This window comes from Convolutriloba macropyga, chromosome 9 (genome assembly GCF_964194025.1).
Source record: "Convolutriloba macropyga chromosome 9, txConMacr16.3, whole genome shotgun sequence".
Lineage (NCBI taxonomy): Eukaryota > Metazoa > Xenacoelomorpha > Acoela > Convolutidae > Convolutriloba > Convolutriloba macropyga.
The window spans coordinates 48,232,667-48,259,100 of record NC_134476.1 but is presented as its reverse complement, the minus strand read 5'-3'; the positions used below and the strand labels follow the sequence as shown (position 1 = coordinate 48,259,100).

Genomic DNA, 26,434 nt, shown 5'->3' with positions numbered 1-26,434 from the left:
GTAAGAAAAATTTAAATCCATTCCAACTTTCCCAAAACAACAGATATATGAAGTTAAATTAATTAAAAGTAGGCAGTACATATCCGATATTAAACAAATGCATACATGTAAATTGTAATACACATTTCCTTTTGCGTCGTTACCGTTGTTGGAATACAAGTATACATTTCAAGCATCAAAACTCATTTTAACTCAGTACAGGTTACCATGGCAGGAATAAATTAATATGCTCTAAAATTGCCTCGGGTCTGTCTAACATTCACAGCATAAATTCAATTTTCTTGTATTTTGCATCTAGGTAACTTTACACACAACGTTTTCAGGACTTGTACATATACAGCAAATATAAGAGCTATGGAACACAAGTCTACGGCGCCTTAAAAAGTTGTATCCTCTAGACGCACTTTGACTTTCGCAAGGATTCTTTGACTTTTTTGCATGGCGAGTATCATTTAAGATCTTACAAGATCACAATCTTAGATTTATTAAGCTAACCGCTGAGGTATTTAGTAGCAGATATGCGAGATTCATGAAAATCTTTTGAAAGATACAATCTCGAGAAGCAAATAATAAACAATCGTGCAAGATCTTTCACAATAACCGTCTTTCAAACGTAGTGAATCTAGCAACAAAAACGAAAAGCCCTGGGTGTTTGACTAGAATCTTCTCTTAAAATAGCTTTCATCGAATGTCGTAATGACAAGATTACAATTTGTCTACAATATGATCGAGAATGATGAAATCTTCGTCTATGAGAGATACTCTCCTCCTCAGTCGCTGTCTGATTAACATGGCCACCCCAGAGGGGTAAGGCATCTCGCGGTGCTCAGGACCAGAATGTCCAAACACTAGAGTTTGCATGTACCCAATGTTATTGTAGTCTGTTATGTTCATCGCTTCCTTTCGCAGTTTAAGCCTCGGAATTATTCATCAGATAGCAAATAGTACTCTGATTCCTTAACTTTATTAGCAGAAATTTATCACACGGAGTTCAAATTTTTTAGTCAAATTTTGCCAAAATATTAACTGCAATTTTAAATAAGCTTAAAAATGAACGCAATCGCTCGAAAATAGCGTAGAAAACATGAAAGCAGAAAACAACAGATCCGCTTAATTATAAAAGAAATGGACGTTTTTAGAGGATTAAGTTTAAATGATTTTGAGATAAAAACTGCAGCACATGCAACCAAAATTTATCAAATCGTTTGTTAGTTGAACAGGATGTAGCATTTTGATTTACAACCCAATTAATTGCATATCTTGTTTCCTTCTTCCCGTCTCTTCATTTTTACTTTGTATTATTTTACCATTCCATTAGAAGTTGAAAAGGGAAAGGAAGCGCTTCCTGTGATGATGACTTCCAGCACTCTAGTTGAGAAGAGAGACCACAAATTCTCCATGTTATGATTTGGACTACTCAGAGAGTATTGCCGCAGTTTTACTAAATACTCAGGCAAATGCAAACTTTAATCTCAAACCTCTCTCCCTTTTTGATGAGGCACTGTTTTAATAGCGAGCATGACGGTCTAGATATGCGTTCAAATTGCCGCGCAAAATCTCAAATTGCAGGAAACACATCCATGTTAAGTTCTATCATAAACAATTTTGTGTGTTATCATAAACGTTTCTTAATTTAGACTTTGCAGAGATATGTACAAAAAAAATCAAAATCTTAAAATCAATTAATCTTTTTTTCTCAACACTAGTTTCAAAAAATCAAAAACAGACAATTTAAAAAGGGGGAGAACTGAGAAATTTGGCAACATAAGTTGGGCTTTAGGGGTTTATCCCGTTTTTATTTCTGACTTCAAATTTTTAAAATGACTCTGTTCATTTTGAATTGCTTTGCTGAGCAACTGATGTTCAAAATCACTTTTTAGCAGAATGCGAGAAGAGAGAAACTAAACTAGAGAAGTCAAAAAGATTTCATGCAAAATGTTGAAAAGGCGGCAAAATGAGGTAAAGCGAAACAGTTTTTTGTTCGACGAAGAAAAAAACATAGCAGGACAAGTCCTGACGTACAATTCAAAGAATTTTCATTGACTAAACAGAAAAACTAGACCTAGAATGGACTATATGAGTGAATTGAGAAAACCATTTTTAAAAAAATCAGATCAAAAAATAAGAAGAAAAACAAAAAATCAATGTCAAAATGCCGCATGTGAACAAAAAAAAACACTAGCGAGAAATGAAAATTTAATTCAAACAAAAAACTAGGCCTAGAATGAGCTGTGAATAAATTGTGAAAACCATTTAGAAAAAAAATCCGCTCCAAAAAACCGAAAAAACAGTAAAAATCAGAGTGAAATTGTCATGTGAACAAAATACCACTACGGAAAAACCGAATTTTGTTCAAACACCATTTTCGCACTCTACTTTAAAATTAGAGCGAAAAAAAATCACGCCGCAAAACCACTCACTTTTTCGCTCCATTTCCTGTTTCGGCGTGACCAAAATCACTACTCCAATTTGACTTCAAAAATCATGAAAATGTGTGAACAGATCTTAAAAAAAAGACAGCGCCTATAAAAAAATTAGGAGCGCTATAATAGCAGGCTGAGAAACTGAGGCGGCTATTAATAAATAAAACACAAATTTACATACTAATCTTTAATCACAACATAACATACAACTTCAGAAGTAATGAAGCCACAATTACTACTTCCGTTAGGTAAGGGGATGAAAAAATAAATGAAGCCAAGATGCCAAAAAATAGCCAAACCTATATCTTAATATGCTGGAAATAATGTTAGAACTGTTTTTTTTCTGAGACCAAGCCGCAATACCAGAAGAAAAGCAACAAAAAACCGGTTCAGACTCTAAAACCCAATTTTTCAAAAACTTCAAAAGTAAAAAACACAGCCATGAACTCAAGTCATCAATTAGATTCATTTATGACTTATTAACAACCGATGACCATGTTCATTAATAAGGCTAAACTAAGACAAAATACACAAAATAAATGGTGCAAAATAAAAAAAAGCCCTAACGTTTTTTGAAAGCAATTTTGTCAAAGTCATAGAAAACGTTAGCTATAGCCTAAAACACAATAGTTTGATTAGTTAAGCGTCATTAGCAACCGATCACTGATCTAATAATTGAACATAAACCGACTAATGTCGGAAGAATTGCTCTTGAACGACAGGCGGGTGGAAAAACATTTGCCCCCGCCGGGGTTCGAACCACTGACCACCCGATCCATAACCAGATGCACTGCCCACTCGGCTATCAGGCCCAACCTTTTGTTATGCTGCAACCGACTTTATAATACCAACAAGCTTTACTTCGGAGCGAGGGCCATACAGATCACTGAATCAACAATGAAGAACGAAAGCGTGAAAAAGTAACTTAAGAAGTCAAGGATGTTCTAGAAAAGCGCAAAATGGTCAAGCCAAAAATTTGCATTAAAAAAGACCAACACGTTTACAATAATTGCTATGAACTTCGCTCAAGAGCAATTAATCAGATGGAGTGTTATGACAACAAAGAATAGAACAAACAAATGCAAGACTCAAAAAATCGTTAATAGTTTTCAACTACAAAATCATAATTATTTATGCCTTATAATTAAACGATGAGTACTGTCATTAATGAGATTAATAGATAAGAATACAAAAAGAACTAGAATTTGGGCAAAACTAAAAAACTATTTTTTTTAAAAAAAAAAGCGACAAAGTGGTTAAAATCTTCAGATATCGAATGGAACTATTACATAGCTTCTATTAGGCCTCATTAGAAAACCAATGAGCGCAATCAAAAATGCTACTAACAAACAGGACAAATAGGACTACTGAAAACAGGCAAAACAAAATAAATACCTCATACTTCCTCAGGAAAACATCACATCTTTTGCAAAATGTGGGAAATATAAGATTGGATATTTTCCGTTTGCGCACGGGATCTTTTCCGGGGGCACAAACGGAAAAGATCCAAAAATCATTTTAGAAAAATGAGCCAGTAAAATAACAAAGGAGGATTGAATTATTTTTAAGAGTATACGTGGTACTGATTCATTTGCCTGATGTTTTGAGTGAACTCTCCTTCTGTGCATCAAGCACTGCGATCAGGTCAACACAGACAGAATCCAGTTCACGCGTCATGTGTTTGAGGAAGAACCTCAGGTTGCTAAGTTGACTATGTGTGTGGTCCACGAAAGATGCCCACTTTTCAAATATCTCACAACTCTACATGTATAGAGGAGCACACAAACAAGTGTGACTTACTTGGGAGAAGTGCTACATAATACTCAAGTGTTGTAAATTTTCTGAAGCGAGGGGGAGGGGCATGATGTAATGTGCCCAATATTACCACTGCCACCAATATTTTATCCAAAAGTGGGTGTGTAAATCCAATTCTATTATTTTTTGCACTCAGTTGAAAGAGTGGATGAGGTAAGTCGAAATCAAACGTGAAAGTGGTGACCTATGAAAACAGGAGGTCAAACGAATTAAGAAAAACATACCAGGTCAAGTCCTGAATTACAATCCAAAGCGTTGAATTAGATAAAGAGCTGACGATTAACATGTTTCCAGCAACATCAAAGCTATGACAGTCAGCAAAGCACAATCCTATATGGACAAAAGAACAAAAATTAAAAACAATAAAAATTCTTTTTTAAAAAAAGATAACAAAACTAAAAACAATACTTTATAGAAAAGTTGACACTACGCGTCCTTAGAATGAGTACAAAAAACAATATACTTATGGAAATCAATAACGCAATGCAAAATGGGCAAAAACAAAAATTTAGCGAAAATCAGAATGTACTTGAAAATTAGTGTCGTCGAAATAAAACATAAAACTATATACTTGAAACCTTAATCACAAAAAATAGATAAAACTTCCAAAGAAGTCATCAACCACCATTCGCAGTTCCTTTGGGTGAAAACGAATAAAAACAAAGCCAAATAAAGGCGAGAATTAAAGTATCACCAAAACATTTCGAAAACAAAGGGTGCCTAAGTCAATAATAGCAACAAAAAGTAAGGCCAACAAAGTTGTCACAATTACAGCGCACTAGAAGGCAAATGAAGACAGTTATCTCCAGTCTAAGCAATAAGACTAGAAAAGAGGAAGACTCTAAAATCCACTAACATTTCTTGAAAAGAAATAGTTCAAAGTCGCACAAAAAAACTCTATAAATTCAAATCAATAATTAGATTCAATTACACTTTACTGGGAACCAATGACAATTATCAACATTAGGCTAAATTATTAGAAAGAAAACAATAAAAGTGCAAAACATCAAAAAAATTCCTTAACTTTTTGAGCACTATTTGTTTCAAAGTCAAACAAAGCATAAGCTTTAAACTGAAACAATCAATTCGACTATCTATGTCTCATTGGCAACCACCGATTTTCGAGTCAAAGTCGTGAAAGGCACTATTATGAACTCGAACCATTAATTAGATCCATTTATGTCTCATTAGCAAAGGATGAGACCTCTCATTAATGATACTGTGAAGAGACAGTAAAACGAACTACAAAACTGGTTAAAAGACTAATAATTTTTGAAAATACGTTGTTGGAACAGTGGTTTAAATAATTAGATATCAGTTGGAATCATTACTTTATATTATGCCTCATTCAAGAACCAAAGAGACCAGTCATTAATAAGACTAGGAAACAGGACAGGTAGAACTAACAAAAACGAGCAAAGCAAAAAAATCCCAAATATTTGAAAACACAGTGTCTAAGTCATACAAAACAATAACTACCCTTTGACGAATTCAAAAAATACAACTACACATTGATAGAACACACGTATGACCTGTTGAAACAATAAGCTTAAAAATCAGAAATCAAACCGCAAAAAGGCGTGGAAATGCCGCACGTTAAAAAATTTTGCTTTCAAAAACCTAAAATTTGTTCAAATACTATAATCCCGCTCTACTTTAAAAGTATTCTAAAAAACGCGCTTCAAACCTTCACGTTTTTCCTCCCTCGCAGAACTTTAAAAAGACAGCGCCTAATACAATTCACCTCATTTGGATTATAAAAAAAGGAGAGCGCCTAAATAATAGCCTTTGAGAGGCTGACGGCGATTATTAACTTTGAAAGCTAAAAATCAGGCTTCAAAAAAGAAAACGCCACTATTTAAAGCAGCTCATATTAATTGTTGAAAAATGTTAGATCACCTGAAACATGAAAAACATTAGCTAACCTACAAAAAACCAAGCCCGCAATAGCAGTTCAAAAGAGCGGAACGCGAGTCTGACTTTGACAAAGAACAGGGGGTAGTTCTATCTTATCGTTTGAACAAAGCATGCTAGGTGAAAATACATCACAAGTGAAAACACTTCCTCAAAATTAAGGAGAACAGCCATTCACACACTCTTGCATACAAACAACGTACAAGAAAGTGTTCGTTCATTCTCCCCATTTTTCTCTGTATTCATAAGGGACTCTTCATTCATTCAACAAATGCCACCATTTATGAAAAGAGGGAGAACACAAGACCCAACAGTAACAGCCCAACTAAATTGCCTTTCCCCAACACCCCTTTCCCGCCTCTCCTCAAATACATCTACAACAATAACGACTAACTCACAAAGTATAGTCTGCATTTATTCACTGTGATAGAAATTCAAGTATTGAAGTATCCCCGCCTTCTGCTCTTGTTAATGGTGGGTGCTTTTGTTTAATTTTCGTATCTGAAAGGTGTTTCCACTTCAGTGTGATTCAGTATTGAGCAAAGACTATTACAAAATGAAGCCAATAACCTATGAGTGGCTGTCACAACACAAGATAGCTCATGTCACTTTAATTTCACTTGGAGCGAAGATTGGAAAATAAAAAAACAAACTCAAAACACTTGCCGTAATTTACACAAAACAGTCATCTGAGATGGCCGCTTAAAAATTTATTTGGGTTATTATTTACAGGTTTCTATGCGGAGGAAAATTAAATGCGCACAACATTGTTACATTTCATCAGTAACAACTGAATTTATCATAAGCATAACCGTAAACCACTTTCAATAGGTAAAAATTGTTCACGCTACTTAATTGTAAAGCAAGAAAATGAAAATATAGGCGAATAACGTCCGAAGAATTGCTCTCGAACAACCAGTGGGAGCTCGAATCTATTACAGCCTGCTTCAGATTGTGGGGGGGGGGGGGGACTAAATTCACTAATTCAAATACCATTAGAGGTTATTATATACCATTATTATTAACATAGCCGGCAAATTGCCAGAAAAGAACCGCCGTTGACCCGCTTGACGCACATTGGGATTGCGTCTTCTAAGTGTCCAAGTGTTCTTATTTGGTGTGTAAATTTTACATAATCAGTTAGATTCTAAAATTCAGTTATTTCAGCTTCTAAAATGAAGGCCATTAAGCATAATACTAATGCCAGCTAGCAATCGCTTTGATGAACTTTGATAAACAAATGCAATATGACAATGACCGGGCTTTATATATTTATGCCATTTTTGATTTTGCTCTTTTGACTTTGACCGTATTCACTACATTACGTAATGCAATACGTTAGAATTTGAAATCCGTTCAGTCGAAACGGTGAGTGAGGTAAGTCAGAACTCAAGCGTGAAAATCGTAAGTTATTTAAAACGAAAAACATGATCAAAAGGTAAAACGAATTAAAAAAACATAGCAGGACAAGTCCTGACGTGAAATTCAAAGAATTTTCATTGACTAAACAGAAAAATAGACCAAGAACGGACCATGAATGAATTGGGAAAACCATTTAGAAAAAAATCCGATCCAAAAAACTGAAAAAAACTGTAAAAATCAAAGTGAAATTGCCGCATGTGAACAAAAAACCACTTTATTCTTTAAATTGTAAAAATAGCAGGAAAAGTCCTGACGTACAATACAAAGATCATTCAATAACTAAAAAAACTAATGCTGGAACCGACTATGAGTGAATTGGGAAAACCGTCTCTAGAAAAATCAGATTAAAAAATTTAAAAAAACAGAAAATCAACGTCAAAATGCCGCAAGTGAATAAAAAACCACTAGCGAGATATGAAAATTTAGTTCAAACAAAAAACTAGGCCCAGATTGAACTATGAATGAATTGGGAAAACCATTTAGAAAATAATCCTATCCAAAAACGAAGAAATAAGAAAAATCAAAGCGGAAATTGCCGCATATGAATAAAAAACCAGTAGCGAGAAAGCGAAACACCGTTTTCTTACTCTTCTTTAAATTTAGAACGAAAAATTTCACGCCGCAAAACCACTCGCCTTATCGCTCCACTTCCTGTTTCGGCGTGACCAAAATCACAACTCCAATTTGACTTAAAAAATCATGAAAATGTGTGAACAGATCTTAAAAAAAAACATAGCCGGAAGAATTCCGGAAACGACTCGAAGTGAAAATCCATTTAACGCCATCCAACTACTCATCAAACAAAACGTGCCTTTACTAATTTATGCTTATTTCGAAACAAAACCATGAAACAAAAAAGTAAAAACAATAAAATCAAATCTGTTAAAATATGATAAAAAATCTGATCAAATTTTGTTATAATTTGAGATCCCGAAAAAACTATCTCTGCCAAAATAACGTCATCAAAACAACTAGCACTTACAAAAACCACTTATGTGAATTTTGAAAAAAAATACTTTAGGCTAAATTATGAAAAAAAAAGCTCTTACAAACAACTTTCACTGAAAAACTGGAAAAAGTTACTAAATTTTTGAACATTTCAAAAGCATATAAATCCAAATAAAAATTCCCTTCAGTCAATAGAGTATCCAAATGCTCGCAAAACAATGGGCAAGTCATAAGAGGCTAAGAAACTTTGCTAAAAACAGAAAAAAGCGAAAAACTGCAAAAAATTAAGAAAAATAGTTCCAATTTTTGCCATTTTTTCGTCACATTTCTCAACAAAAAATGATTGTTACCCACAAAACTGTAACCAATTGTTATCATAAATTTTCTCAAGTAGAATGGGTTTCTTCAAAACCCATTTGAGCCAGTAAAACAAAATAATAGTCAAAAAAACGAAAAAATTAGCCCGAAAATCAGCAAAATACATTAAAAACCTCCGAATTATCATAAAATTCATACGAATTTCTAAAAACCTTCAAACCACTACCGAAACAAGCCTAAAATTTAAACAAAATCATAACCAAACCTCTTAACCAAAATAAATAAAAAACTGCTTCAAAATGCCGCACATGAACAAAAAAAATTCGCTCGCTTAGAGAAAATTTTTTCACACATCAATTTCTCGCTCTCTCAAAAACAGCGGTATGAACAAAAACCACTCTCTTTTCGCTCCGCTCTTCACTTTTATTCAGCACCAAAATCACTCCAAATTTTTTCACGCGTTTCATTTCCCGCTTCAAAAATCACTCCAATAAAATTGATTAAAAAAAGGACTTCTCCAATACTCCTCTTCGAGTCGTAAAAAGACAGCGCCCCAATACAATTCAAATTCTTTGAATTGTAAAAAGGAGAGCGCCTAAAAATAGCCGTTGAGAGGCTGACAGTGGCTATTAATATTTTCAAAATACACCAATTTTGGCGCACTTTTCATTTGACTTTTGGTAAAAACTGCGGCCACTGACACTTGTGAATGAGAGAGAAATTCACACCATGAAATCGTCTCCTTCAAAAGGTTTAGTTGAATCGCATACTTCCAGTCTAGTAAGGCGTACGGCTTTACTAGTAAGACGTGATGACCATTAACTTTTGTCATCAATTCTTACAACAAAGCAAACAAATTTCCCGAAAGATTGAAAAAAGCACTTGTAACGCCGCTCTTTAATAGAGACGATCCAGAATTTGCCGAGAATTAGTGACCCATTTCTATCATTGTGCTTTATCCAAAGTGATTCACAAATGCATTTTCAATCAAAGTGATAGCCAAATGATACGGACTAACAAAAAACCAAAACAATTCGTTTTTCGGCAGCAATACTCAACAACTGACTCTCTAATGTATTGCAGTAAGGTTTTTTGCCTAGCAACGAACAAAAACCAGACTGCTGCAGCTGCTTTTTTATACCTTCGACCCAATTTGCCACAAAAACCAAAAAAAAATATAAACTTGTATTTGAGCAACCAGCAATCTAACCGTCTTCAAGAGACAATAGTTAATAACTGTGAATCAGATTGGATCGTTCTGTCTCAAGGAGTACCACAAGGATCACTGCTTGGCCCTCTGCTATTTAATCCATAGTACAGTGACAAGCTACCTCGATGCAGGAGACATGAAAAAATACAATACGCAGATGAAACAATGATTTCTGGCCAACAAAACAATTGACCCACGGGAGTTATTATTTTGATTGAAATAAGTAAATTCTGAACTCAGCAAACACATAATTAATTTTTAACATGTAAACAAAAAAAACAATGCAGGATTCAAAAGAACTTACACTAAAAAACTGCAGAATTTGAAAAAAATTAAATATCTCGGAGCATTCCTAGATTCAAAGCTATCAATTCAAGAGAAAGTTAAACTTGTCAGAAAATTGATTGTGGCATAAAAAACGTCTGAATGCAATCAAGGCATCGTACTCGCATAAAACCAGATTATTACTATTGAATTCATTAGTCATGAGTCATATCCATTACTCGTCTATACTTTTCAGTGGAATTATAAAAAAATTGGATGAAAAATTAGGTTGCACAGTGAAAACACGTTTTGATAGAAAATAAGATACTTCAACAAACAAAGTGGAAAAAGAGCATTCATTTTATGAATTAATTTTTGAGTTTGAAGAACCTACACTCTCACAAAAAGACAAAACAAGCAATCGTCTTCCTATACAAGATTAGACTACTCAATCTACAAAATGAGTGCCAAAAAGGGAACAAAGTGCCTTTCACATGATATCAAATCCAGTAGTCTGGCTTTTGAAAACAGTGTCTGAATTTATTCAATCAAAGACGTATTACTATATTTCTGATATAATTCTGTTCTATTATGTTTCTTTTAGAATGCACGTCCCAATTTGAATGTAATTTCGCATTAATCTAGAGAATTACCGTGTTTTTTAGGTGAACTACTCAGCCAATTAATCCCTCCTTGGCTTTAGATGTTTATCCCGTTTTTGAGGATAGAATCAAAAGAGAGACAAAAATTGAGAAAGGCAAAAACTGCATTAAAAACCGCATGACTAATATGATCGCTACAAATTTTGTTTGAGAACAACTTAAAAAAGGCGGCAAATATCAAATATTCATGTATTTTGTGATAACTAGCAGTGTCAAAGTTATAAAAAAGCATGGCTGCCCGTTGATGAATTCGAGCAACTTCAAACAATCGCCTTTAGAGCATGTATCAAATTAATAACACTCAAAATAGGAAAATTCAAAAACCAGAGGTCAAGTTGACGCAAGTGAAAAATTCGTTTCCAAAAACCGAAAATTTCTTCAAACACCAAACTCGCACTTCACTTAAAAAGTTTGAAAAAAGGCTTCAAACCTAATCGATTTTTGCTTCTTTTACTTTCCCAGCTTGCCTAAAATCACTACTCTAATTTGACTTCTCGTTCACGTGAAAAAAACCGAGAAAAAATTCTACAGATCTTAGGAAAAACTAGCCAGAATTCCAGAAAGGACCCCAAGTAAAACAAAATTACAATCCTGACTGTATTTATTAACCTTCAAAATACAATTGTTTATAACTGTGAATCAGATTGGATCCTTCTGTCTCAAGGAGTACCACAAGGAACACTGCTTGACCATCTGCTATTTAATCTTTACAGCAGTCACATAAGGTACTTCGATGCAGGACACGAGAAAAAATTCAATACGCAGATGATACAATGATTTCTAGCCAACAAACCCTAACTGTAATAATTTAACTTCTGCTTAATTATACTAATGAATTTTAAGAAAACAAAGCCGGAAGAATGCCGCAATAGATGCCAAAAAGACTTGCGTGCAGTAAAATAGATAGAAACAGATACAGAAATGAGTTGAAAATCTATCGAGACCAATTAAAAAGTTTAGTTCTAAGCGGGTGCATCATTGAAAAAATTTTTGAGCAAAAAATTTTCACAACGCAGAGGTCCAACGCTAATCCCCGGCGCAAGAATTGGAAGCATTAAGCACCTGTTTATCAGGCCCTTGTCACCGCGAAAAATATTACACGAAAAAGAGCGACAGACGACGAAACAATAAAAACAAGACAACTGCAATATAGCTCCGCTCAGCTATAAAGATGAAAGTTAACAATAGAGAAGTATCTGACACTAAAAACATACCGTTTCTGAATATTTGCTACTCTAAAAAAATAATGGCAAAAGACCTCGCAATTCGGTTTTCACTCTTAAGCAATTACCAACCTGAATATTTGCTACTCTAAAAAAATAATGGCAAAATACCTCGCAATTCGGTTTTCACTCTTAAGCAATTACCAACCTGAATATTTGCTACTCTAAAAAAATAATGGCAAAAGACCTCGCAATTCGGTTTTCACTCTTAAGCAATTACCAACCTGTACAAAAGCCAAAAAAATAGTTTAGGAAAACCGAGGAAACGGAAAAGAAATAGGAAGACAACGTCACGAAAAAAACTTATGAACAGAATTATCACAAGGATTAAACGCTACTTCGCCAACCAATATTCTGGAAACAAAGAAAATCTAGAAATTTATATATTTTAGGGAGAAGTGCCATTTCTAGGCTTTGCGAGGCATGTCTGAGGAGTTACACCTATAGAAAAGCTCAAAATTAATGATAGGGCAAAAAATATGATCGCGAGAAGCACAAAATTAGAAGAAATAGACAAAACTTAAATAAGACCTAAATTGGCCAATTTTACTTGAACAAAAACTACTCAAAAGTAATAGCAATTGAACTGATAGGTCACCTATAGCCAGATAAACAGGCCGCCGCTGATATGCCGCCAATAAACAGATAAAACAACTATGTTGAACCACGGAACTTCAGCATTTCCAAAAAAACACCAATTAAGAAAGGAGAATACAAAAGCTGCAACAACACCGTCCAACGTTGCAAAATTGATCAAAAAAGCACACGATGAATCTAAAAAATGTATAATTTCCGCATAATGGTCAAAGATTATTCCAAACTCACTAATACTAGTCCAGATAACTGAGACACAAACATTCAAGTGGAGAAAGCGGAACACAAAAAAAAAGCTGCTTTAAAAATAATCAAAATCAAATCTTGTTGTAAATACACTACAACAAAATTACTGATCAAAAAGACGCAAATAAAAACAAAATTTTAGAAAGACGCATTCACTTGACTCAATTTAAGTTAGCAAGAACAGCTCAAAATAATAATCAATTAAAATGAAAGGCAGTCAAAACTGTTAAACTTTACTTCATCCACAGAAATTTCGAAATGCGATTCAAAAAATAAAATTACGAAAACTGCTTTTAAATAGCTTAAAATAACGCTTAAAGGTTAAAGTAGCTGAAAATTGAATCAAAAAATAAAATGCTTGCTTCAGATTGCAAAAAATACATCCAAACGCACTATTTCTAGTTGAGATAATTGAAAGAAACTCCTTTGGCAGAAAATGTTGGAGTTAAAACTATAAAACTGCTCTGAGGAAACCACACGTGATCAAAACAATTTAACTTGCTTAGCGAAAGTTTTTTACACCTAATCTTCTTGCTCTCACGCAACAAAGCGACATAAACAGAAAATCACTCTTCTCTCTGCTCTACAGGTTTCTTCAACAGAGGACCTAAACTCTTTTTTAAGCAATTTACTTTCCGTTTCAAATACACTCCAACAAAAAAGACGCTCCACCAATACTCTTCTTCGAGTAGTAAAAAAGACAGCCATGCAACGCAAATCAAATTCTTTTCAATTTTAAAACTATCAAAAATCGACAAAATGGTTAAAAAATTCATGACCAAACCACGCCGGGATTCGAACCATTGACTTCCCGGTCCCTCGCCAGAAACACTGCCCACTCGGCTATCAGGCCCTTCTTTTTAGTATGCTGCAATCAATTTTATTTTTAGCAACAAGCTTTACTTCGGAGTGAGAGTAATAAAGATCACTCAAAAATGAAGAACGAAAACTTAAAAAAGTCACTTAAGAAGTCAACGAATGCTCTAATAGAAAAGCACTGAAACGGTCAACCAAAAACTTTGCATTAAAAAAGACCAACACGTTCACAATAATTGCTACGAACTTCGTTCGAGAGCAATTAAACAAACTCATTTTCAAATATAGTCACACGACACTCGCATTATCTAACGTAAAATCCAATCGGACAACATTACCGACAAAAAGACGCTCCATCATTACTCCTATTCCTAGTCGTAAAAAGACAGCACACCAATACAATCCAATACTTTGAATTGTAAAATGGAGATGACCTAAATAATAACCGTTGAGAGGCTGCCAACGGCTATTAAGATTTCTTAAAATTTTTTTTCGCAACCCATTCCACTCCCTAGCTCTCCGGGTAAATATTAATTTCCACGCCCGACTAAGGTACTAGGTTGCGACACATTCTTTAATTCGAGGTGTAATAATGCAGATGCAATTCTTCATGTTACCTGACTTTAAAATTACAATGCGCATTTCAGGGAAGTGTTATCTACCACATTCTAACATTGACCCACACTTGCTCCCTCATTTCTTTATTCTCCCCTCCTCCCCCCCCACGCCTTGTCATAATTTTATTTAAAAACCATCACTTCACCCAAATGGCCACATCGCCTCCTGTGACCTTTGAAGTGCTCATGTTCTTCTTCCGTTTAGATTTGATCAATTTGTTCTGCTTGGCTGACAGATGATTCTTCAGTTCGTAAAGATAGGAAAACATATTTCTTTCTACCTTCAAAATCTGATCTATCGCTTTGATCAAGTATGAGTTCACTTGTAAGCATTACAATCCGACATGGCAACTATTAAACATATCTGCTAATTCTACCAAAACCTAACAGGACAGCTGCAACTAAGGGTCAGCACAACCCAAATGACAGCTTAACTCAAACCCAAAGAAAAATAAGAACCGATTTATAGTAGAGCAAGTGACGATAAAATGTACTACAAAGAAATACGGCACCCCCTAATTATTTTAATGCTGTAAAGAGTGCGGCCTTCGGGCCTTCACTTCTACGCAAGATCTCTAATGCAGAAAATTTGTGCACACTTTAAATTAGCAGACGAAACTGCTTTTTCTATTGAAAATAGAAACTTATTTTCTATTCAAAAATGGTACAGGAAATCATTCAGCTTCAGAAAATAATAGCCAATTTGGCCCTCACAAAATTTTAACCAATAAAGATCTGCCATGAAAGTATGAAGGATATGGTTTTTTCTCATAGGAACCCTCTTTTGTTAAAATATGTTGCCATGCCAGTGATGGCGAGTCTGGATGGGTCGATAAATATGAATCGACATTTGAAGTATCTCACATTCTTCGCATTCCTCACTTCTGAGTCGTACAACTCACGCCACAGACAGTCTGCCTGGGACAGTTCAACAGAATAGTCATTGACAACAATGATTGCAAAGGGGTATGACTTTAAACAAGGAGGCTCGCTAATGTGCGTTCGCACATGATGTTCCGACCCGCGCTCATCTACATGTTTGACTTACTGTATTTTGACGTACATTTTTGCAAAGAGATAATCAAAAACAGATGTTTGAGCTTTAAAAAATCGTTACACAAGCAAACTAATAATTGAATTAATAACGCCATGCCCCATTACAACGAGATCTGCCATTGAAAAGATTAAGAGAAAAAAACAAAAAAAAAGCTAAAACAAAAATTTCGCGGCAAAAACTCAATACCTCAATTTAAAATCACCTAGTAACAACGTGAAATTCAAATCAGAAAAAACCATAACTAAACAAATTTACTTTTTTCTAACTAAACATCAGTTGGGATTTTTCTTTAATAAGACTAGGTAACAAGTTGAAAGAAGAAATAATGAGACGAAATCAATCAAAAATAAACCAAATAATTTCGAAAGTCTTAAAACAATTTAAAAAGTCTTATAAAATAATTAGCTTTTAACAAAATAATTCTTAATAAATTTAGTAAAGAAACATAATGGAACCAATAGAACCTGTCTCTAGTTAGACTACGCCATAGCAACGAACTAGAGATGCAGAAAAAATTACGAACAACAAATTACAAACATTGTGAAAACACTAATTAGTGAAGACATTAAAATCATTAGCTATTACCTGAATATTATGTATCTTGATTTTAACTTCTATTTATACTAATTCAGCTAACAAAATACTAAATGACTAATTAAGTTCAATTGGTCCAATGTGAAAATCATTGGGATCTGTTATTAAGCAATTGTGCTAAAGGAAGTGAAAAAGAAACAAAAATTCACCACTCAAAATACTTTGTATGAAAACGCATATTGCCCAACAAACAAAACATCAGATACGTCATAATATCAGAAAATATGTTAATTTTTTTTTAAAAAAAACATGCAATTGTACGGGACCTCTCAATGATGAGAATAAGTTACAAATGGACGAAAGGAACAACAAAAACTGTAAAAATTGAAAAATCCTTAAAAATCTTAAAAACGTATATTATAAACTTTAGACTATTCACAATAAACTATAATAGACAATATTAGACTTCACATTAAACTGACTTCTTCGGGTAAAATCAAGCACTCAATCCTAAATTACAAGCTTATGGCCACCATTTAACAGCTATCTAAAGAATGAAAAAAAGCAAAAACAGAAAATTCAAAAAAAAATTGAGCGAAGTGTCGAAGCCACTGAAAAATGACCTTTTCAGAAAAAAACTCTACTTTTAATTAAATCTTTAACAGCAATGGGATTTTTTTCAACAATTTGACTCCAATAAATCAACAAACATGAACAATATATTAAAACCACCAAATTTTTGAGAAAACCCGTAAAATCAACGCCATTAAATTCAATAGCTTTCAATGGAAGCTAAAAAATACGCTAAGTTAAGCCTCGAAACAAAAGATGTTTTTCACTCAAAAACCATCAACAGGAAATTACTGAGTCATTGAATATGAAAATAACAACAAAGGCAAAATTCAAAAATTAGTAGAGAAGTGCGAGAAGAAAGTGTCGAAGCCATCTAAACCATAAGTTTTTGTCTGAAAACTTTATGTATGATCCAATGAACTTCATCTCTAAGCGAATTCTTTTATCAATATCAGGGTAATGTTTCAAGATTACAAATGAAACCCAAAATTACAAAAACATCCAAAATTTTTTTAAAAAAATGAAAACTTGTGCATCGAGGTCATGACACCAATAGTTAGAAGAAACCGCTAACTAGATTATTTTGTTTGAAATAGAAACGAAGAGAATCTGGTCAGTACTGAGACTGACTTACAGTTCACGAAAATAAATTTAAGATAGTTTTAATGTTCAAAAAAGAACTTCAAAAAAATTTTTAAAATCTTAACAGCCATTAAATTTAATAGCTTTCAACGGAAGTCAAAAAATACGCTCAATTGGAGGATATGCCTCGATGGGAAGAAAAAGATTTGTCTCATGCATAGGTTATCAATAAGTCACCACAATAAGTCTTATGACTATGGAAACAACAACAAATACAGGCAAAAACCAAAAATTCAGTAGAAAAGTGCGATAAGAAATTGTCGAACTCATTTAAACCATGAACTTTTCTCTGGAAACTTTATCCATGATCCACTAAAAAATATTCTCCAAGCCAATGGGAGATATCAATATCAAGTTAAAGCGATAAGATTTCAAGAGGAACCAATAATAAGAAAATATTCAAAAAGTTTTTTTTCAATTTTTGAAATCTTCTTGCATGGAAGTCATATAACGAACAGTTAGAAGATAAAACAGCGAATAAGAATCATTTTTGTTGCAGTAGAAAGGAAGGGGTCCTGTTATTATTGAGACTGACTTACAATTCATGGAGATAAGTTTATTTTGGTTAATAAAAAAAAATCTTGAAATAACTTTTTAAAGCCTAGATGAACAGAACCTAGATGAACCTTTCATTAACAGAACCTAGATGAAAAATGACTAGTCTGTAGGTGACTCAAGAAAACAAAAATACAAAAAACTTTTCTAAAAAAGAGCTCTTTGATAGTAAACTTCCCTATGAGATCAGAACTAGTCTTTTTTATCGCCTTTCGTCTATTGTAAATTAAAAACTGATGCATTTTGTTGCGTGAAATGTAATTTTGAATTAATATTGTAAATATAGCCGGCAGATTGCCGGAAAATAGCCGCGATAGACGCTTAGGGCCTTCCATGAATTAAAAACAACTAAAGAGATTAGATAGACAGATCGACCACCAGTCCTTTAACAAACCACTAGCACTAGACTTTTTGGGTTAGCTTTGGACTGTCATTTTTATGAGATACATAAGCTCTAAGGAAAAAGCCCTAATAGGGCTTTTCAAAATTAGGGTCTTTTCCGTTTGTGCCCCCTCAGCTTAGTGGGTGCATATTATTTGCACCCCTCAGATGCACGTGCAATAATTTTTACATAATGACTTACTATATAATAGCACGTGCTCAGTAACTGGGGGCGCATAACATACTGGGGGCACAAACGGAGAAGATCCCAAAATTAATATTCGAAATCAAAAACTCAAGACTAATAATCAAGAATTAGGGCATATGTTTGGCACTACTTAGATACACACTATTGACCTTTAATAAGTAAATGTTCATAAAACTTAAAATTCCGTAAGTGAATTCAGAAGTCATTTTTTGAGTGAGGTAAGTCATTGAAAAAGTCCATTCCAAGAACTCAGGGTAAGACAAAACAAAAATCTGTTAGACGAAGTAAAAAAACATAGCAGGACGTCCTGACGTACAATTCAAAGAAATTTCATTGGCTAAACAAAAAACTAGACCTAGACCGGATTATGAATGGATTGGGAAAACCATTTAGAAAAAAAATTCTATCCAAAAAATTGAAAAAAACAGTAAAAATGAAAGTGAAATTGCCGCATGTGAACAAAAAACCACTAGCGAGAAAGCGAATTTTTGTTCAAACACCGTTTTCTCACTCCACTTTTAAATTAGAGCGAAAAAAATTCACGCCGCAAAACCACTCGCTTTTTCGCTTCATTTCCTGTTTCGGCGTGACCAAAATCACTACTCCAATTTGAATTCAAAAATTATGAAAATGTGTGAACAGATCTTAAAAAAAAACATAGCCCGAAGAATTCCGGAAACGACTCGAAGTGGAAATCCACTTAAATGCCATCCAGCTACTCATCAGACAAAACGTGTTTCCACTAATTTAGGATTATCTCAAAACAAAACCGTAATACAAAAAAGAAAAAAATGAAATCTATTAAAATATGATAAAAAATCTTATCAAATTTTGTCAAAACTTGAGATCCCGAATTAACTAAGTCTGCCAAAATTACTTTGTCAACACATCTAGTACCTACTAAAACCACTCATGAGAAAATTTAAAAATACTTCATGCCAAAATATGAAAAAAAAACTCTTACAAACAACTGACTATAAAACTGGAGAAAGTTTAGAAATTTTGAATATTACAAAAGCACCTGAATTCAAAGAAAAATTCTTTCCAGCCAATAGGGTATCCAAATGCTCGCACAACAATAGGAAAGCCATAATAGGCTAAGAAACTTGTCTAAAGTCCAGAAAAAAAACAAAAACCTGCAAAAATTTAAGAAAATAGTTCCAATTTTCGCCACATTTTTCAACAAAAAAAAAGCTTTATATCAACAAAACTGCAGCCACTTCTAAACTAAAAATTGCTCAAGTAACAGGGCTCTTTTCAGTGCCCATTTGAGGCAGTAAAACAAAACAAAAGTAAAAAAAAATGCGCAAAAATTGCACAACTATTAAAAAAAACTGCTTTAAAATGCCGCACGTGAACAAAAAAAATTTCGCTCTTTTACAGAATTTTTTTCACACCTCAATTTCTCGCTCTCTAGAAAACAGCGATATGAACAAAAAACCACTCTCTTTTCGCTATACTCTTCATTTTGTTCAGCAACAAAATCACTCCAAATTTTTTCACGCGTTTCATTTCCCGCTTCAAAATTCACTCCAATAAAATTGATTAAAAAAAGGACTTCTCCAATACTCCTCTTCGAGTCGTAAAAAGACAACGCCCCAATACAATTCAAATTCTTTGAATTGTAAAAAATTTAGGAGCGCTATAATAGCCGCCTGGAATTGAGGACGCGGCTATTTATAAACATACCCGGCAGATTGCCGGAAACTAGCCGCCGTTGATTCCAATAAGCATGATTGGGATTGAAATAAAAGATATTGAAAAAAAGATTTTTGTACAAAAATATTTTTTTAAGTCCGATTTATTTCGATGACATTTCGTGGTTGTTCATACTTCTGTCTTAGAGAGAGGCTACAGGGGCTACCATCAATAACAATAAGCATTAGAGATGGTAAATAAGACTTATAGGAACGACGTTCAAATAGCGGGCATCAAAATTGGGCTTTATGGGTTTATCCCGTTTCTATTTCTTACATCCATTTTTGTACTACCTCTGTTCATTTTGAATTGCTTTGCTGAGCAACTGATGTTCAAAATCACTTTTAGCAGAATGAGAGAAGAGAGAAAGTAGCCTAGAGAAGTCAAAAAGATTTCACGCAAAATGTTGAAAAGGCGGCAAAATGAGGTAAAGCGAAACATTTTTTTATTCGACAAAGTTAAAAAACATAGCAGGACAAGTTCTGACGTACAATTCAAAGAATTTTTATTGACTAAACAGAAAACTAGACCTTGAACGGACTATGAATGGATTGGGAAAACCATTTAGAAAAAAATCCGATCCAAAAAATCGAAAAAGCAGTAAAAATCAAAGTGAAATTGCCGCATGTGAACAAAAAACCACTAGCGAGAAAGCGAATTTTTGTTCAAACACCGTTTTCTCGCTCTACTTTAAATTTAGAGCATAAAATTTTCACGCCGCAAAACCACTCGCTTTTTCGCTCCACTTCCTGTTTCGGCGTCACCAAAATCACTACTCCAATTTGACATCAAAAATCATGAAACTGTGTGAACAGATCTTAAAAAAAAAGACAGCGCCCCAATACAATTCATATTCTTTGAATTGTAAAAAATAGGAGCGCTATAATAGCCGGCTGAGAAGATGAGGGCGGCTATTAAAAATATCTTAATTTGATGAAAAATTACACTACAAGTGAACAAAATCATGTCAAATACCCCGTGTTCACACAAAACTCCGATACTCGATATCTTCTCGAAAAAAAAACGAAATTAAAAAAATCTTTTCAGTTTTGAATTCTACGCTGGACGAACTTTTTAATGATACCACTCACATTTCTCTACGATGATCATATCGATCGGCCAAAATTGTCTGAACGAAAAAAAAACCCATTTGAGTATATAGTTCCTCCCCCCACAAGTGGGGTCGGAACAATTACGTGAAATTGTGAACGATGACACGACGGGATGGATTTGAAATATATTGAACGATGACACGACGGGATGGATTTGAAATATATTGCAAGTCCTGAAAACGACGCGTGCTAATCTATTTCGGCTTCAATTTTCAAAATGCTCGCAAAATTTTAACTTGAGGGGAATTCAAATACGTTGAAAACGGCAGTATTTGATGTTTCGATTTAGCCAACGAAATATTGATGCCCAAACTCTTAAAAACGGTCAATCCTTATCGGTCATATCCAAAACGGTCATATCCGGAAAGTACATTTCACTCAGAAGTACTTTGACATCACTGATAACAAATTTATCGTGTTCCACGTCCCAAAAAAGTTGTGAAAAATTCCACAAATGAAAATTTGAAACTAATTCCTTATAATGGAACTTAACCTCTTTGTTTTCAATTTTAAACGTCCTCTTGAACAAAGCCGACATTCTGCCCTGAATGCGAGTCCTGCCAGTTCTCGGTTCATGTGTCCAGTACTGAGCCTCCTGGTGAAACTTCTCGATTTCCGCAATTCCTAGTGCTCCTGGTTCTTTGTACGACCTTACTTGAGCCGCGTAAACCTGTTCCTTTTTCAGAGACTTAGAGCTTTTGTCAGGATTTTCCTCTTTTTTCGGAACGCTTCGAGTTCCCGTGGATGTTCGTTTTGGAACCTTACGGTGTTTTCTGCTTCCTCTCTTGAATACTTTGCCAATTTTTATAAATCCTTCAGCAGAAGATTCGCTTCCACTGCTCTCATTGTCTCCGCTTTCCTCCGGTGATGCACTTTGAGATCTTGGTTTGGACGGTCCAGGTTCGAGAGAGCGTGGTCTAATCCGTTCAACAAAAGTAAAATTTTTAAATGGCTTTCTTTAATTAATTAAATTGACTGAAAAAAACAAAGACGGCACATTGCCGAAATAGCTGCGAAACAAACTTGCGTGGTGTAGAATATGGATAGCAACAGATATAGAAATGGTTTGGTGCAGTTGCCAACCTTTTTCAAACGTTTTAAACAACGAATTTCTTTCCAAAATCAAATTCGAGATTTTACTTCGGTCACCATGATTTATTAAAAACATTGAACTTTAAATAGGAGTCCCTATATTGACCTTGATAGTGTTAGAGTGATCTTAAGTGACCTTAATAAAATTAGAAGTCAATTAGAGAGCGAGGTAAATTTGTTATGATAAAAAAATATCAAAAAATCACACAGTTCAGCTTAAATTTCACGCCAATTAGTTTAAGAAATTACGTCATGCACATAACAACATTAAAATAGCGACATGAAAAGGTCAACAAAATTGCTTTTGGAGTTTGCAGCTGAAAAATGCAAAAGAAAAAAGAACGTCAGACGACGAAACAAAAACCAAGATCAACTCAAGATGGCTACGCTCAGCTTCGCAGCTATAATAACACATAATCTCGAGTAATTATCTATTATCTTACTAATAGCCAGCTCATACAGTTGATCAGACTTGAAATTTAAGTCTGTTTTTCACCAAGATCTCAAGTAAATAAATAAAACTTATGAAAAATGCTGCCTCATTTTACCTCAACTTCGCTTCACTTCCTTCCTGGTATTGTGGTGTATTTGCTTTCGCTCTGTTCTTTCCCTCTTCATCGATTACCTAATTAGTGGAAAGATCTGACTTCCATCATTACATAAATTTAATGAATGATAGATACAAGGAATAAACTGTTGGATCCAACCTTAAAATTTGAAAAAAAAATCTGATTATGAGGTGAAAATGATAAAGCGACAGCAGCGAAAAAACGCAAAATGGTTACAAGCTAAGTCTCAAGTATAAGAAAACTACAAGGAAAGCCACCAGATTGGTCCGAAAATTGTTAAAATCGAAAATTGTCTTAAAGATTGAACTTGCCAAATAAGTGTAATGTCTAAAATATGTCAAAACAAAATTTCAATTTCAATTCTATAGAAAATGCTATTTACTCTGAACTTTAGAGTATTTGGCAACAAATTTGATCTAAAACAAGCCTCTTTTTAAATCGTTTTTCGGATAATAGATGCGACAGGGAGATTGGATATCAGCCCAGAACTCTATTATGTGAACATAAGACAATATTCGACATAACTTTTTTCTGAAAATTCATTGCCCACTAGACAAAAACCACGCGGGGGGTTTTAGAAACGTATTTTCTTGTATACCAAACGCTCAGCAAGGACATGAAAATTGAATTAAACTTCCTTTTCTTTACCCGGTTATTACACGGTTCATATTGACAAAATGAACGAGAAAACAATAGACTTGGAATTTTACCATCCAAAATACTTAGTACCATCCAAAGATTCTTAATAACAGATTTTGGTGCAAGAAAAGCAAACAAAAAAATTAACCAATTAACTTCGGACAAATTCCTCTCAAACGACAAAAGCGATCATTTAATTCAGATAGGTAGCCTAAGTAAAGACCAAAAACTATTTGGAACAAGCTAGAAAATTCAGTAGAAAAGTGCGATAAGAAATTGTCGAACTCATTTAAACCATAAACTTTTCTCTGGAAACTTTATCCATGATCCACTAAAAAATATTCTCCAAGCCAATGGGAGATATCAATATCAAGTTAAAGCGATAAGATTTCAAGAGGAACCAATAATAAGAAAATATTCAAAAAGTTTTTTTTAATTTTTGAAATCTTCTTGCATGGAAGTCATATAACGAACAGTTAGAAGATAAAACAGCGAATAAGAATCATTTTTGTTGTAGTAGAAAGGAAGGGGTCCTGTTATTATTGAGACTGACTTACAATTCATGGAAATAAGTTTATTTTGGTTAATAAAAAAAAATCTCGAAATATCTTTTTAAAGCCTAGATGAACAGAACCTAGATGAACCTTTCATTAACAGAACCTAGATGAAAAATGACTAGTCTGTAGGTGACTCAAGAAAACAAAAATACAAAAAACTTTTCTAAAAAAGAGCTCTTTGATAGTAAACTTCCCTATGAGATCAGAACTAGTCTTTTTTATCGCCTTTCGTCTATTGGAAATTAAAAACTGATGCATTTTGTTGCGTGAAATGTAATTTTGAATTAATATTGTAAATATAGCCGGCAGATTGCCGGAAAATAGCCGCGATAGAAGCTTAGGGCCTTCCATGAATCAAAAACAACTAAAGAGATTAGATAGACAGATCGACCACCAGTCCTTTAACAAACCACTAGCACTAGACTTTTTGGGTTAGCTTTGGACTGTCATTTTTATGAGATACATAAGCTCTAAGGAAAAAGCCCTAATAGGGCTTTTCAAAATTAGGGTCTTTTCCGTTTGTGCCCCCTCAGCTTAGTGGGTGCATATTATTTGCACCCCTCAGATGCACGTGCAATAATTTTTACATAATGACTTACTATATAATAGCACGTGCTCAGTAACTGGGGGCGCATAACATACTGGGGGCACAAACGGAGAAGATCCCAAAATTAATATTCGAAATCAAAAACTCAAGACTAATAATCAAGAATTAGGGCATATGTTTGGCACTACTTAGATACACACTATTGACCTTTAATAAGTAAATGTTCATAAAACTTAAAATTCCGTAAGTGAATTCAGAAGTCATTTTTTGAGTGAGGTAAGTCATTGAAAAAGTCCATTCCAAGAACTCAGGGTAAGACAAAACAAAAATCTGTTAGACGAAGTAAAAAAACATAGCAGGACGTCCTGACGTACAATTCAAAGAAATTTCATTGGCTAAACAAAAAACTAGACCTAGACCGGATTATGAATGGATTGGGAAAACCATTTAGAAAAAAAATTCTATCCAAAAAATTGAAAAAAACAGTAAAAATGAAAGTGAAATTGCCGCATGTGAACAAAAAACCACTAGCGAGAAAGCGAATTTTTGTTCAAACACCGTTTTCTCACTCCACTTTTAAATTAGAGCGAAAAAAATTAACGCCGCAAAACCACCCGCTTTTTCGCTTCATTTCCTGTTTCGGCGCGACCAAAATCACTACTCCAATTTGGATTCAAAAATTATGAAAATGCGTGAACAGATCTTAAAAAACAGCTTTATATCAACAAAACTGCAGCCATTTCTAAACTAAAAATTGCTGAAGTAACAGGGCTCTTTTCAGTGCCCATTTGAGGCAGTAAAACAAAACAAAAGTAAAACAAATTGCGCAAAAATTGCACAACTATTAAAAAAAACTGCTTTAAAATGCCGCACGTGAACAAAAAAAATTTCGCTCTTTTACAAAATTTTTTTCACACCTCAATTTCTCGCTCTCTAGAAAACAGCGATATGAACAAAAAACCACTCTCTTTTCGCTATACTCTTCTTTTTGTTCAGCAACAAAATCACTCCAAATTTTTTCACGCGTTTCATTTCCCGCTTCAAAATTCACTCCAATAAAATTGATTAAAAAAAGGACGCCCCAATACAATTCAAATTCTTTGAATTGTAAAAAATTTAGGAGCGCTATAATAGCCGCCTGGAATTGAGGACGCGGCTATTTATAAACATACCCGGCAGATTGCCGGAAACTAGCCGCCGTTGATTCCAATAAGCATGATTGGGATTGAAATAAAAGATATTGAAAAAAAAAGATTTTTGTACAAAAATATTTTTTTAAGTCCGATTTATTTCGATGACATTTCGTGGTTGTTCATACTTCTGTCTTAGAGAGAGGCTACAGGGGCTACCATCAATAACAATAAGCATTAGAGATGGTAAATAAGACTTATAGGAACGACGTTCAAATAGCGGGCATCTAAAATTGGGCTTTATGGGTTTATCCCGTTTCTATTTCTTACATCCATTTTTGTACTACCTCTGTTCATTTTGAATTGCTTTGCTGAGCAACTGATGTTCAAAATCACTTTTAGCAGAATGAGAGAAGAGAGAAAGTAGCCTAGAGAAGTCAAAAAGATTTCACGCAAAATGTTGAAAAGGCGGCAAAATGAGGTAAAGCGAAACATTTTTTTATTCGACGAAGTTAAAAAACATAGCAGGACAAGTCCTGACGTACAATTCAAAGAATTTTCATTGACTAAACAGAAAACTAGACCTTGAACGGACTATGAATGGATTGGGAAAACCATTTAGAAAAAAATCCGGTCCAAAAAATCGAAAAAACAGAAAATCAAAGTGA

The 26,434-nt window shown here is 34.1% G+C and overlaps 2 protein-coding genes across 2 annotated transcripts in view; both read right to left on the bottom strand.

Annotated features, from left to right (window-relative positions):
• The window catches only part of LOC142345429 (uncharacterized), a 46,216-nt gene that overhangs the window by 13,062 nt on the left and 6,720 nt on the right, over positions 1-26,434 (bottom strand). The window lies entirely within an intron of this gene.
• On the bottom strand, positions 3,639-23,256 carry LOC142345428 (uncharacterized). The gene is made up of 5 exons (XM_075397474.1): positions 22,873-23,256; positions 21,726-22,149; positions 15,279-15,390; positions 14,619-14,794; positions 3,639-4,184 (listed from the first exon to the last, which is right to left on the bottom strand). The coding sequence occupies exons 2-5, from the start codon at positions 21,768-21,770 to the stop codon at positions 4,011-4,013; spliced, it is 507 nt and encodes a 168-aa protein (XP_075253589.1). The 5' UTR covers positions 21,771-22,149; positions 22,873-23,256; the 3' UTR covers positions 3,639-4,010.

Excerpts from the sequence above, each read along its gene's own strand:
- LOC142345428 (XM_075397474.1), bottom strand. The coding sequence starts at position 21,770 with ATGTCGGCTTTGTTCAAGAGGACGTTTAAAATTGAAAACAAAGAG. Across the intron at positions 15,391-21,725 it reads TTAAAATTGAAAACAAAGAG|GCAGACTGTCTGTGGCGTGA; the intron begins GTTAAGTTCCAT and ends GAACTGTCCCAG. Across the intron at positions 14,795-15,278 it reads ATCCAGACTCGCCATCACTG|TGAACTCATACTTGATCAAA; the intron begins GCATGGCAACAT and ends AATGCTTACAAG.